This window comes from Phoxinus phoxinus (genome assembly GCF_949152265.1).
Source record: "Phoxinus phoxinus genome assembly, chromosome: 24".
In the NCBI taxonomy this organism is placed as follows: domain Eukaryota; kingdom Metazoa; phylum Chordata; class Actinopteri; order Cypriniformes; family Leuciscidae; genus Phoxinus; species Phoxinus phoxinus.
This window is the reverse complement of record NC_136899.1, coordinates 14,694,855-14,710,760: the sequence shown is the minus strand read 5'-3', so window position 1 is coordinate 14,710,760 and position 15,906 is coordinate 14,694,855. Positions and strand designations below refer to the sequence as shown.

General features: G+C 36.5%; 1 protein-coding gene across 1 annotated transcript; it reads left to right on the top strand.

The window, feature by feature from the left end:
* The first annotated feature begins 17 nt into the window (after nucleotides 1-17).
* On the top strand, nucleotides 18-14,959 carry ube2wb (ubiquitin conjugating enzyme E2 Wb). Its single transcript, XM_079600893.1, has 6 exons — nucleotides 18-144; nucleotides 1,333-1,424; nucleotides 6,832-6,934; nucleotides 10,332-10,487; nucleotides 12,790-12,865; nucleotides 12,952-14,959. The coding sequence occupies exons 1-6, from the start codon at nucleotides 22-24 to the stop codon at nucleotides 12,963-12,965; spliced, it is 564 nt and encodes a 187-aa protein (XP_079457019.1). The 5' UTR covers nucleotides 18-21; the 3' UTR covers nucleotides 12,966-14,959.
* The last annotated feature ends 947 nt before the right edge of the window (nucleotides 14,960-15,906 follow it).

Here is a 15,906-nt window from a genome sequence, read left to right as displayed (position 1 = left end):
TATTAGAATAAAGAGACAATAATGTATGTATGGGGTAGATTTTGGACTATCAGAGGCTCTCGTGTGTCACGTGACGGTGACGTCAGTCGCCCTGCGTTACTGTGCGCCACTGATGCAGGGGGATCCATCATGGCGTCGATGCAGGTAAGATCACAGCTGACATCTAACCCTGTTTAATCTATCATTCACTTCTTGATCAGGTGTCGAGTGTGTCGTCTCTGATAGTGTAAATGGTGTTTTTTTGGATACGCCTAATAAGGGGATCGAATATTGCTGTGTTATTTCTGAAATCATAACTTGTCCTCCTCGCTGTTCCTGAGCTGTCAGGGTGAGAATTATCGGTGCTTTAAAAGCAACAGCTGGCGAGCAGGACTCACATAAACTCCTGATTTACCACAAACACTGTGAATGTAATGAGTAGTATCAACGAGTTCTTACTAGAACTTTCATGCGTCTGCTATTTTAATGCATGAAATCATGATATCAATGTCTAACTACTTATTTTTATCCAGCCTTGCAAGGTTGTTTGTGACTGTGCAGACATGAAGTTATATTTTCATTCAACTTGACTTAATATTATTCAGTATCACTGTTTTATGTTGAATAGAATATTGGCAATTACAAAAAATAGGCAATGTTTGTTGGCACAGGTCTCAGTGGTTATGCTGTCAAATCGATGAATCGAATCTAACTTAAAAGTTTATATATATATATATATATATAAACTTTTAAGTTAGATTCGATTCATCGATAATATATATATATAGCGGTATACATACATGCATACACATATGTGTACACACACACACATATATAGCCTATATATACACAAACACACATAATATATGTTTACAAACTTTTGTTTGATGCGATTGATCAATTTAATATCTACATTCAATTTAATGTATTGAAACTGTGAATTATAATAGTTTGAAAAAATATTATACTGTGATGTTGCAATGATCAAATTATAATCGCATCTAATATAGATTTTGTTGACCTAATATTTGTGTGTATATGACGTATTATTATATTTATATATGTGTGTGTGTGTATATATACACACACACACACACAAACACACACACATATTAGGCCTATATAAACTAAAACCTTCATGTTAGATGTGATTAATCTTATACGTCTATATGTAATAATATGTTCTTATGACTTAAATTGATTCATTTTTAATTTTAAGAGCTATTTTGGACTGATATCTTCCTAGCATGTTCTTTAGATTAAAGGCTTTTATTGAATTAACCTCTGCTTTAGATTTTTTTTTTAATTTCCTTTCTTTGTTCAATACTTTCTTTTCTCTCTATTTCTCAACAGAAAAGGTTACAGAAAGAACTGCTAGCCTTGCAGAATGATCCACCCCCTGGAATGACCCTAAATGAGAAGAGCGTACAGAACACCATCACACAGTAAGGCCAACACTTCCCGACTCTTTGTTTAATCTTATACCCATGTGTGTGATCACGGTGTACTTATTAACAGGCTAGATTTCTCAAGCCGCCCTGTATCAGGGATTGTCATATTTAAAAGTGCTATATGACACTTTGCGTTACGCTATTGTTGTCTTGTCAGGCCTGGAAAGCTCTCACCCATTGTGGGCATATTTTCTAAATTTGAAACAAAACATTTCCCATGTGGTGTCATTTGTAAGGCTGCTCTGCCCGATGTATAGTGATGTCTGCTCTGACTAATCAAAAATGAAAGCTTGAGAGGGTAGTATTGCTGTAACAAACCTTATTGACCTCTTTTTGGCTTGTGCATGGTCGTATCCGTGTCTAGGAATATATAGCAGTCTTTTGAGAAAAACTGTCACAAGATAAAAAAAGGTGCATCACATTGTTCCAGGAAGGATTACTTATCTGAATCTCAATATAACCAGTCTTGTGCACAGTGGTGCATCTATTTAAAAATGGGCTGACTTCACATACAGTATGTGTTTATATCGTTCTGTGCTGCAGTAATGAGAATAAATGATTGACATAATTACTTGGTTTCAGAAAGCTAAACTTTGACAGCCAAGGGTTATAAATGTAATGTTTTCTTTTACGTAACTCTGGTCGGTATTATGGGAACATAATGTAATGTGGGTTAGCCTAGCATTTTTATTCAGCCTTGTAGCCTTGTCTTGGTTCGTGTCTTGTCAAAGAAATGTCAGGTATGAGCTATAAGTTTAGCAGCTTGCCAAACGTGTTTGTCCTGACTAATTGGTGTAATTGTTTAATGTTGTCCTTCAAGTTTTTTGGAGGATGTTCTCTGTGATGTAGATTTGATTTGAGGGCAGTTGTGGTGGGTTGAAACAAGCCCAACCAAATCCAACCTTGGATTTGCAACCTTGCAACCTTTAAGATGCATTTGAACAGTATTACCTGTGGCGATTTGATAACTTGTCTCATCATGGTTATACAATATAATTGCAAATAATTGTGCTGTTTAAATTTCAATCACATATTGGAGGGATGCTCCGATCGAACGGCCGCAGATCGGTATCGGCGATAATCACGTTCTATGGGTGTATGCATGTCAATCAGCTCCCTAGTTCAGTGTTCCCTTTAATGGCCGTCTCAATCGCAAAATCCTTCCAGTGCACTGGAACATTCCCTAAAAAAATCCCACAATGCATCTCAAAAACCAGGGAGCATCAATGCTCACTATGCTCCCTTACCGGAAATTACGCCACATTTAAAATCTAAGCACTTTACACAGAAAAGATACAATGTAAAAGTAAAAAGTAAATGCATAAATAACAGGAGAAATAGAAACATCAAAACAATAAACTAAACATACTGCAAACATACAATATACTAATACACTACAAAATCACATATAAGCAAGTCTAAAAAAGTTTTAAGCAAGGATTTAAGCAAGCATGTTTAATCTCATATGGAAGAGAGCTCCAGAGTTTTGAAGCAAGGGAAGAAAAAGCCCGGTCACACAGCGCAAGCGAGTTGAGGGAACAACTAGCCTTGTCCTGGTCCCTGTCAAGATCTAGCAGTTGATTCTTGGACATATTGCAATTTATTTAGGGTATTTTTCAAGGCCCCTGCAAGCAAAGCATCTCAATAACCAATAGGGGAGAAAACAAATGTATTGATACATTTTTTTGCATTAAAGCATTAAAGATCTGCCTTTACGTAACTGGTGGGTTGAACCATAACCTCTGTTAAGGCAAAGAAAATTGATTCACCAAATGTGTTCCAGAAAAACAACAGCCACATGATCACCCGGTTTTGAGTGAATGTAAATCTGGGTGTCATCTGCATACAAGTGAATCTTAAGTCCAAGAAATCTATGGAGCTGACCAAGAGGAAAAATATATAAAGTAATGGACTCATGGGGAATACCAAATTTGACTAAATTGACTAATTTTGGACTTGTGTCCACCCATGGCAACAAACTGCCTACTGTCTGAAAGGTAAGACTAAAACCAGTTTAATGCAGTCTCAGAGATGCCAAACACAGATTCCATACGAGTGAGTAATCTTGAATGATCGACAGTGTCAAAAGCCGCACACTGATGTCAAGAAGAATCAGAATTAACCGACTCCGCAGCAATTAACAAATAGTATAATAACCTTCACTTATGCCGTTTCAGTGCTATGGTATTTGCAAAACCCAGATGGAAGTGGCTCAAACTAATTATTTAGTGTAAGATAAGTATACAATTGGGATGGCACAGTTCACTCGAAATTTGGCTGAGAAGTGGAGATTAGAAATGGGACGATAATTATTTAAATAAATATTGAAATTATTAGTCTTTTTTTGGTACAGCCTAGGTGTAACGTCAGTCATTTTAAAAGCTGCTGGCACCACACCAGAGCGTAGAGTCTTGTTTAAAATGCTCAAAACAACAGAGCTTACAGAGGCAAAACATGCTTTAAACAAACAAGTTGGTACATGATCATCTATTGAGGTGGCAGCCTTCATTTGTGAAACGTATTTGCCCAGAGAGATCAATTCAAGTGTGGAGAAGTTCGGAGAGCAGAATCAGCTGGGACAGAAGTAAATATTCATACAACTTTGCGCCTTCTCAGTCTTAGAGCTGAGAAAATCATCACAGAGATTAGCAATGGGTTTTTTGGAAGACCTGTTACCTTTAAGCAGTCTGTTAATGACTTGAAACAACTGTATGGGATTACTTTGATTATTAATAATTATCAATGAAAAATATTGGGACCTAACGGATGCAGTCTCTGCCTTATATACATTTAAGTTGTCCTTCCAAGCTTGGTGACGCTACCAACTCACTACCAACCAAAAATACCAACTCACTGCACCAGCTCAATTTGTGTCCTTCATTATTTTTCAGATGTGGTCGCAACATCAATGTACATCTATATAAAAATATTGTCCAATCCTAGGGGAAAACTTTGAAATTACGTTACAGAGAAGTTCGCTACACATCCGAATGGAAAGACCTGCACCGATCATTTTCGGTACAATTACACCCCTACTATCTATAATAGCATCTTCTCTCCTGTGAAGTAATGTTCCATTCAACTAAGGCAGAAATGTGAGCTCCTGTGCCGACGCAGCACTGATGGTCCAGGAATATTTTCACTTCGCCTCCGGAATGCTCTCACTCTTCTGAAAACAAACTGCTGCTGTTGATATGATAATGCTGTGCCAGGAAAATGGCATTGTGGATGTCACTTTATCTAACGCAGAGTCTGTTTTCTGTTGTTCTGACATTGATATTGCAAATTTAAAAGTATCCCTGTGCTAGGGGTGTGCTTCTACTAAATTAACTTGTGATTCATTAATTAAATATGGTTAAATTTGTTAATAATATATTTTTAAATGCATATATTATATATATATATACGTTATTTTTTTATTTGTTACAGTTTAGGCTAACATGTCAACATGAGAAATGATTTCATTAGCATATATAATGTGGTGCATTTCTGTTCCCAAAAGCTGAAGTTCATTCATTTAACCAAACTTGTATCGCCCTCTGTGCCAGATGTTTCCTCCAGTGATATCAGGCCTTGTATGCTTGTAATCTCAGTGTGAAATGCTTTAGAATTAGTGAAGGACACATGTGAGCTGTGAGCCACATAGTGATATATCCCAGTGAGTCCCATGTGTTGAGTCAGGAAAATCTCCTCCCTCTTTAGTTCTTTGTCCATTTTCACTCTCACTTAAATACCTTTGTGTTACTAGGGAAGGAAGGCTTGTCAAATTGCTCTCTATAAGTTTATAATAGCCAAAATGACTGAAAATTGAGCTGAATATCCCAGAGCGACTTGGGTCAAGGATTTTCTGCCAGAAAGAGCCGTCATCTGTTTGACCTCTGACATAGTGGCGCTTCCTTTATCGTTTAGTTCTGGATATTTCATGGTTGTCTTGTCTTTCATTGCTCATTATTTTGCTACTTCATGTCTCTCTCTCTCTCTTTATGGCATCTTTTTTCTCTCTCTCTCAATAGTTTCTACTGTGTGTGCGTGTGACAGAGGGATTTTCAATTTGTGAACATAGAGCAGGATTGAGTACAAGTTAGAGGAAAAAGTCAATGACTGTGTAACAACATCAGATTGTTCAGAGATACATCAAAAGAAGGGAGACAGATGGCATCAAACACAGCATTTTACATTGCAGTATGCATGCCATGTGATACTGTAAACAGATTACCATGGTAGAGACTTCCACATTACTGTAACTCACCCTTATACAGGTCAACTGCAGTATAGATTCAGTCATGTGGCACAGTGAGAACATTTACTGTATTGCCAGCTAACTCTGTTCTAGCACAAAACCTCATGACAGTTTCATAACTTCATCACACCTTTTGATAACTCACTGAATAGATACTATTACAAACATTATGGATTTTATGTTGCGTAAGTTAGGTAATGGTATTTTCTAATGTGGCATATATAGCCTGTATTACTGTAATTATTTCAGCAACAAGTGTGATATGCATTTTGCTTTGTTTGCTATTAAATTAACTGATTGTTAAAGGAACACGCCGACTTTTGGGGACTTTAGCTTATTCACTGTATCCCCCAGAGTTAGAGAAGTCCATACATACCCTTTTCATCTCCGTGCGTATACAAAGCCATCTTCTAACCGTATACATACTGAGAACTATATTCTCTGAAGGCGAAGCACTGCTACTTCTGCGGAGTGATTTGCACCTGAGAAGCCCCGTGGTGAGGAGTAGAGTGTCTCAGAGTGTTGCGCTAATCACTCCGCCCAAGTAGCAGTGCTTCGCCTTCTGAGAATATAGTTCCCAGTATGTAAACGGTTAGAAGATGGCTGTGTCTCATGTGACCCTGTTATTTGTACATGCTGTGACTTTCCTATTTACATGTTGTGATTTGTATAATGTTGGCGTTATTTTGTCACTTATTGGGAGCAGTATGCTAGCTGGAGCCGTTTACCTCCAGTCTTTGTGCTAAGCTAGGCTAGCGGTGGGTGCGTCAGACAGAGTTACGACACATACGGAGATGAAAAGGGTATGTATGGACTTCTCTAACTCTGGGGGATACGGTGAATAAGCTAAAGTACCAAAAAGTCGGCGTGTTTCTTTAAAAGTACTAAATTGAAAGAAGATCATACTGTTGTGTTTTGGTGATTAAACCAAATGTACTCTACATATTGCAATAATCTTGTGTTTGAAACAATAGTTATGTGGACTGAAATGTGTATACCGGTAACTGTTATGAAAGCATGGGATCAGGTTTTGAAAGAATGACTAGCTGTGTTACAAGTGTAATAACTTAGGTTTTTTTTGTGGAAGAGTTGAAAATGTACACCTAAAGTACCAAAGCGAAAAAAAAAAAAAAACGAATGTCTTTCTGTTTCTCTTTACAGATGGATTGTGGATATGGAAGGAGCATCTGGTACTCTTTATGAAGGGGAGAAATTTCAGCTTCTATTTAAATTTAGTGGTCGTTATCCCTTTGACTCGCCTCAGGTAATTCTAAATATATTTTATTAACTATTTAATTCTAAATAAAGTATATTTAATATACCGGTAGTCGAAATATATATTTCTAGAATAAATTTTTATTGCAAAATTAATAGAAATAATTAATTTTATTTTTATTTGCCAAATTTCTGGCCAGTGTTATTTATATATTTTTATAGTTTTTATTAATATTTTAAATTAGCTTTTATTTTTATATTTTCAGTTTTCATTTAGTAGTTTATTAGTGCTTATATACATTTTGTATTTTCATCTAATATTTATATTTTATTTCTTTTAATATTTATATTTTATTTCTTTTAAGCTTTCAGTTAGCTTAATCATTTTAGTTTTAGACAACAGTAACACTGGTTTTCCATCTACCATTTTATTATATTTCTGTATGTAGGCAGAGACATGAGACATGATCGCTCATGGTAACATTAACTTCTCCCCCATTTGCTTACACTCAACTACAATCACTTATGGCGCTTTTCCATTACCAGTACCAGCTCGACTCGACTCAGCTCTTCTCAGCTCGTCTCGGCTCGGCTCGCGTTTCGCTCCGTTTTCCATTGCATAGTACTTCCACAATAGTACCTGGTGGTCGTCATAGCGACGCGACACACACCCGCTACCCACACACACAGGACAATGGAGGAAATCGAGTGTATGCTGTTTTACTTAATATTAGTAATGGGTATATCACGCAATCTCTGGCAAAACTATTTAAAAATGCCGGGGTTATTCAGGATACTCCGTCTGGCGCGTGCAATGATGGCGCAGTGAATAGTGACGATTCTCGCTGACCAATCAGCAGTCTCCCGCGTGTCACGTCACGTTTTAGTATCGCCTCAGCTCGCTTAGAACCTCGCCGGAGGTGATACGAAAAAAAGTACCTGGAAGCAGGTACTGGTACAACTTTTACACAGTGGAAAACCAAACAGAGGCGAGTCGAGTCGAGGTGAGGCGAGCCAAGGCGAGCTGGTACTGTGCAGTGGAAAAGCGCCATTACAGTAGGCGGATCACATGTACCTGCTCATTTGCATAAAATCAAACTTTGTGCATTGCTATACTCACTTTAAAGGGGGGGTAAAATACTTAGTTTCAGTCAATCTCATGTTAATCTTGAGTACCTATAGAGTAATAGTGCGTCCTTCATATCTCCAAAAAGTCTTTAGTTTCATCATATTTATAAAATAAAAATACAGCTTTCCGATTCTATCCGGAAAAAGCCGAGGTCCTTGATTCTGGGCGTGGGCGGAGCTATAGAGTCAAGCGGGAGCAGCTTGAGCCAGCAGTAACACTGGGTTCTTTGGGAAGCTGAACAAGGTAAACTTTCCCTCACATCCCAAAACACACTTTTTTGGAGACATTCTTGACATCAACCATTCCTATTTAGCGCTGCAGATGATGATTTCCGGTAGTAACGCGTCGATGAGCGCGGTCTTTCTCTCCTCTGGTCGACGTGTGCGTGAACGCGCTTTTCCGAGAGCAATGCTCATATAAGGAGTTCCACTCTGGTCTACGTCATTAGATCTACGATAGAAAAAAACCAGCCGAAACGTGTTGCAACCCGGAAGTATGATTTTCAGCACAGAAATTCTCTGTTATTCGTTCAAAATAACTTTTCAAACTTTGGCCATTATTAGCATGAGAATCCATCTCTTTAACACTGTAAACAACTCTGAATATATGAAACACCATTGTACCCCCCCTTTAATATTCCTTTGTAGTTGCTAAGTGTACATAGGTCAACTAAAGTCTGTTTTGCACCTACAACAGTAAAATAATAGGATCAATCTGCACAAGATTGAGGTTGTAGACTGTGGATTTAAAGGCCACATTTGAGGGGATTAGCTCTGATCTTATTTTACATATCAGTCCCACTATAAATAACAGACCAGTATAGACCAAATTAGATAAACAAGCTCACACGCCACTTTAGAGTTAAGAACTGCATGACCCTATGGAGGCAGGGACTGTTATAGTCGAAAAAATGCATTAGAACAAGTGACAGAAATGCTGTTGATGGTTTAAAGCTGATATAAAGTCTAAACGGAGCAAAGGTAAGTGTATGCCTTAGTGTATATTCTTAGTCAAATGACTTTTACATGTGATAAAGGAAGGAAGCACTTAAGATTAAAAGTGACTGATGAACAACATTTTTGTTGCTGAAGTAGCCCTAGCAGAGTTTGTGTGCATTAAGTGCATTTAATCGGAAGTGAGACACTGGCTGTGTTATGACCGAGAGCGCCCTATGCTTTTCCGTATGGAGGTCCGGATCTGGCGCCGGCTTCTCATTCAGCCGGCTGTCTCTGTCTCCACCTCCTAATCTAGCGGCCTCATGCCAATTGTGAGGACTAAGCACTGGCTTATGATTTAAAGGGATAGTTCTCCCCAAAATTAACATTCTGTCATCATCTGCTCGTCCTTGTGTTGTTCCAAATCCAAATGACTTTCTTTGTTATGTGGAACACAAAAGGAGAAGTTTCGAAGAATGTCAATGCTGCTCTTTTCCATAAAGTGAATGTGGACTGAAGCTCTCGAGCTCTGAAAAGGACAAAAATTATTAGGGGTGTAACAATATATCGTGCCACAATATATCGCAATACAAAAATGCAACAATACGTATCGTGGATAGTGACAATATGTATCGTGGATAGTTCACCCAAAATAGAAATTACTGTATAAGAAAAAAATCATGTTTTCAGAGTTTTAGTGTCAGTACTACATTAAACTACTATATAATGTTGATTATAATGTATAATAATGCAATGGTCAGCTTCAGAATCATGAATATTTTTATTCTGGTGTCACCATTGTCCTTGAATTACAAGCACCAAGTCCAAACCTGTTCATTTAAACCCACAATGTAATATCAAAGTTAGCATTTTAATCAACAGTACATTTTTTGTTAACCTTTTATCATATGTCTTGGGAGTATCGCAATAATATCATATCGTGAGTTCAGTATCGTGATATATATCGAATCGTGAAATGAAGGTATCGTTACACCCCTAAAAATTATTAATCATAAAATTATAGTCTATACTAAATGCGCTAAATTTCAAGTCCTCTGAAAATTTAAGTTGTTATTCATGGAAAATATTGCTTGAACACCATGGTCAAGTCACCTTATATTTATATAGCGCTTTATACAATACAGATTGTTTCAAAGCAGCTTCTCAGTGATGAACAGAAAAATAACAATCATCAAATATGAGACCAGACAGCTCTGCAGAAAACTGTGGTGTCATCATCGTTCAAGTTTTCTTCAAGCGTCCATCAAATGGTCACCATTTATTTTCATTGTATTGAAAAGAGCAGCTTGGAGCAAGGCAAGCACACATAGTCATATAAGTGTACCATATTGAAAGATTTTTTTAATGTTGTGTTTTGACAGGTAATGTTCACAGGAGACAATATACCTGTCCATCCCCATGTTTATAGCAATGGCCACATCTGCCTGTCCATCTTAACGGAGGATTGGTCACCAGCTCTTTCGGTGCAGTCTGTTTGTCTTAGCATTATTAGCATGCTGTCTAGCTGCAAAGAGAAGGTAAGTGTCTCGCGTCACAATGCAATCGTTTTCTTGATGTGTACTAGAGCTGCACAATCCTGAATACATTGAGCATCACAGTTTAAATAGAGATCACGGTTCTCCCACTATTCTGGCAGAAATGTTAATTGCTACAGTTAAAGTATGTTTTATATGGTATGAATGTGTGTAGTATAAATGAAATTCGGACATGCTACACCCGCCATGTTGTCACTGTCATGTGACTTACGGCTTCACAAGAAGATTATTCACAAGCCCTCTCCCGTGGCCTCATGGGAGAGTAAAGTGTCCATCGAATGTACTCTTCAGAATCTCGCCGGAAGTAGTAGGTCATCCAGGGACTTTTCACCATACTGTTTTTTTTATTAATACTACGAATTCGGACATACTTCTACTACTCGGTTCACATACAGTTTTTTTGCCTACCATATAGTATGGAAGCATATACAGACGCAGCGAGCGTTTTTGAACGAATCTCTTGAATGAATGTTTCAATGACAAACACATGTTTTTAACTTGTCGCCATCTACAGGTGTAATATAATTGATCTTTATTTGAAGCATCAAATTACTTTCAAAAGGTGGTTTCCTCTATTTTGATCACTAACGTAGATATCAGTGTTTATATCCGAACTATAAACCTTTATCACAGTACTTCTGTGATAATTGAAATGATTAGGGGTGTAACGATACCTTCATTTCACGATTCGATATATATCACGATACTGAACTCACGATACGATATTATTGCGATACTCCCAAGACATATGATAAAAGGTTAACAAAAAATGTACTGTTGATTAAAATGCTAACTTTGAAATTACATTGTGGGTTTAAATGAACAGGTTTGGACTTGGTGCTTGTAATTCAAGGACAATGGTGACACCAGAATAAAAATATTCATGATTCTGAAGCTGACCATTGCATTATTATACATTATTATCAACATTATATAGTAGTTTAATGTAGTACTGACACTAAAACTCTGAAAACATGATTTTTTTCTTATACAGTAATTTCTATTTTGGGTGAACTATCCACGATACATATTGTCACTATCCACGATACGTATTGTTGCATTTTTGTATTGCGATATATTGTGGCACGATATATTGTTACACCCCTAGAAATGATTGTAACAGAAATGATGATACTGTCTGGTTGAAAAGCCTGTTTGTGACGCTGTTTCATGCCTATACAAATGCTGTCTCTGGATCAGCGGAAGTGCCAACAGTTTTGAATGTTCGCTGTGATCGTACTTGTCAAATGTTTAATAGACATAGCCGAATCGTTGTCATTTAGGAATAAGATCATGGTTATTGTATCTCTTTGGATTCTAAAGTTACAGTGCAGATGAATGTGTAAAGATAGCACACTTCTAATGCGACATATTAGACAGATAAGTTTGTTCATTAGTTACAATAGTAAGACATTAACCGCATCACACAGCTATATTTAGTGCCTTTCTGAATCAATGGCTTACTTATTATAGTACTTGCTTATGTCTTAACGCTGACTTTTTGACAGTTTATACGACCTTAGTGACCGGAGAGGAAAACAGTCGAACTTTAAGCATTTATAATCTGTTCAATTTACACCCACTTATTCCAACATTAATGACATTTTCTTGACAAAATTTTAAAGAAACTCCAAAAAGCTTCATATATTTGTATTGATTTGTGCAAACATTGTCTCCGTAAACTAGTTTCATGTAGTATATACAATATCGTTCAAAAGTAGATTTTTTTAAAAGAAATTAATATATTTATACTGCAAGAATGCATTAAATTAATTAAAAGTGACAGTAAAGACATTTATAAAGTTGCAAAAGTTTAAAATTTTAAATAAATGCTGTTCTTTTGAACTTTTTTAAATTATTATTCATTAAAGAATCATGAGAAAAATGTAGCACAGTTTCCACAAAATTATTAAGCAGCACAACTGTTTTCAACATTGATAATAATCAGAAATGTTTCTTGAACACCAAATCAGCATATTATAATGATTTCTGAAGGATCACAGCGGGACACTAAAGACTGAAGTAATATTGCTGAAAATTCAGCTTTGGGGAGTAAATCACATTTTAAAATACATTAAAATATAAAAAGTTATTTTAAACAAAAAATATATCACAATATTACTGTATCTTTTATCAAATAAATGCAGCTTTAGTGAGTATAAGAGACCACTTTCAAAAACATTAAAAAAGCGTCCGGTCCCCAAACTTGAACGGTAGTTTATATATAAATATATTTATTATAATTATGATTCTTTTTTATTTATTTATGTCTTTTTCTTTACAGAGGCGGCCACCTGATAACTCCTTTTATGTACGGACATGTAATAAAAATCCAAAGAAGACAAAATGGTGGTATCATGGTAAGAACTAATGTTTAATTTGGAAATTGCTAAAACATTTCTAGTGGAAATGCATTTTAAATGTACCGGTACTGTTTTTTCCACAGATGATACCTGTTAATATGAACTTTCTAGAACGCCCTGAGGGAAGAAGTCCTACTGACCTATAAAAGCACTTTTTTTTTAAATCATATGGTCTCTGAACTTTAACCTTGGACTCAAACTCAAGCATGGACTCAGACCACAAACATGGGAGATGATGTCAGCTGTGTTACTGGTAACCAGTTGGATGCATGTTTAGGGGGAAAAAAACGATGAAGAATGGAAATACATTTTTAGAGAGGATGGAAACGGACCCATCGTTTGTTTGGTGTGGAGAAATTTAAATTTATCCAGGAAGATTGAGTTTTTTTTCATAGTGAGATTATTGTTGTCTTGGATCACACATGTTCCTGTTCTGTTTTGTCATTGGTTTATTTTAAGGTCCATGTGTCACGTGCAATAACAAGAATGGGTGCATAGCAGGGCCAATAATGAGAAATCCAAATCATATTGTAGAAATCCAAAACAAATCTGGAAAAGATTGTAATGTCCCTTTGATTTTCTCTTTCCTTTTATTCCCACTGAAATGATATGCACTGTGAAACAATCTAAGAAAATAACAGTTTATTGTTATGCAGACATGCAGTTCTAATGATGGCGAGCCACTCCAGCAGGGAGAATTTGGATGCTCCACTGTAAATAGTTTAATTTAGGAACGGTACAGTTTTTAATCTCATTCATCTCCAGGTCTGACATCATTGCAAACGGCGGTTTCATTGTCGCTTATGCTTGTCGGGACTATATTTGGTCTGTATGAGCATTAGAACCAACCGTGACCATCCATGAACTCATATGGGATGGAACCAGTGTTCTGTGTAGTTTTGGCATTAAAGCTAAGCTAGGTAACCCAATATATTGAATGTTGGCAAGAAAGTTCTGTATTCTTTGTATAAAATGTTTTTTTATTGAGATGTAAGCTCAAATCTCTTTAAACTATTCCATCTTAAAAGTTTTTTTGTTTTCTTCCACATATTTTTGGTCATGCTTTTACTTTTTTGTGTAAGTAATGAAAAAGAGTTGAGGAATGGCAGTATGTTTGGGAGTGTATGTCTTATTCTCTGTAACCTCAGATGGTTTGGAAGTTATTGTGGTTTGTATATTCTCAAGATGTTGATTATCCTGGTCATACTTGTCTGGCTCAGGTCTTTTTTTTTCAAGGAAAAGAAAAATCACAAATATTCCTAAATATTTTCCATTCAATTATATTTTCCCTTAAAGGACTGTTACATAGTTTAATAAAATGTATGCATAATATTACTCTTAAAAGTGATATTAACTAAACTGGCAGCATGGTCTACATATAGATAGACAAATGATATAAATGCAGAGCACATATTTGATAATGTTTGGATCCTGCACTTTTTCCACACATTATTTCTCCAAAAATTAGTGTTACTAGGGTCAAAGATTATCAGTAGTTTGGCATTTGCCATCTGGATAATTAATAATAAAGAAAATCTTCTGTCCCCAACAGTTATATATGTTTGTTGTACAATATTGATTAACTCCATACACTCCAAAGATGTATTTTTTAGCCATTTATTCAGAAATACTTGAATATTCCAAACCTGGTTGGCTTGTCTTTTCCATTGTCTGCGATACTTCCAAGTGAATGTGTTGGAGTAGAAAAAAATGGAGATGGCCATGATTCTTTCCTCTGCACACACTATCAGGATACTTTATTTTGTGTTACACATGTAATTGTCCTTACTACTGAAAGAAAATGTGTGACAACAACAGGGCTAAACTTGAATGTGTGATTGGTGGTTGAGAATTATATTGGTATTATATTGGACGCCTGTCATCATTTGAAAGGAAGCCAATAAGTGTACACCGTTAAATAGATTTGGGTATCTAAACTTTTTTTTTTTTTGTTAATCAAGGGTTCTAATAAAATGTTGGGTTGCAAGTTATAAGATGTAATAGGAGTTATTGTTTTTCTTAATCTTTTTTGGTATGTACAAATTATGTAAGTTGTGCCTGTTAATTTAAAAATAAAAATACAGGGTTTGAGTGAGTCTTTATCATTTACTCTCTGCATAACCACAGTTGTTCACTTTTATATATACAGTATATACATATATATATATATATTGTATGAAACAACCCCACACCATAACCTTATTATTAACATCATGTGGTTATGGTATGGCGTTGTTTTTCAGGGGTTGGGCTAGGCCCATTAGTTACAGTGAAAATAACTCTTAATGCTTCAGCATACCAAGACATTTTAGACAATTTCATGCTTCCAACTTTTGTGGGAACAGTTTGGGGATGACCCCTTCCTGTTCCAACATGACTGCGCACCAGTGAACAAAGCAAGGTCCATAAAGACATTGATGAGTGAGTTTGGTGTGCACAGAGTCCTGACCTCAACCCGATAGAACAGCTTTGGTATGAATGAGAGTGGAGACTGCGATCCAGGCCTTCTCGTCCAACATCAGTGCCAGACCTCACAAATGCGCTTCTAGAAGAATGGTCAAGAATTCCCATAAACACACCTTGTGGAAAGCCTTCCCAGAACAGTTGAAGCTGTTATATCTGCAAAGGGTGGGCCAACTCCATATTAAACCCTACGGATTAAAAGTGGGATGTTATTAAAGTTCATGTGCAAAGGTAGACATAGTGTGTGTATATATATATAAAATGCATGTCTATATGTACTTGTATCCAATCCAGCACTTCATCACAACTTCAGCTGGGTTTGTCAACCATATCTCCATCTAGGACAGTCAGGAACCTTGGAGTTGTGATTGACGATCAGTTAACCTTCACAGACCACATTGCTAGAACTGCCCCATCCTGCAGATTTGCCTTATACAACATCAGGAGGATCAGGCCCTTCCTCGGAGCATGCTACACAACTCATTGTCCAAGCTCTTGTTCTATCCAGACTGGACTATTGTAAATGCTCTCTTAGCAGTCCTTCCAGCATCAACTGTCGAACCTCTGAAACTGAT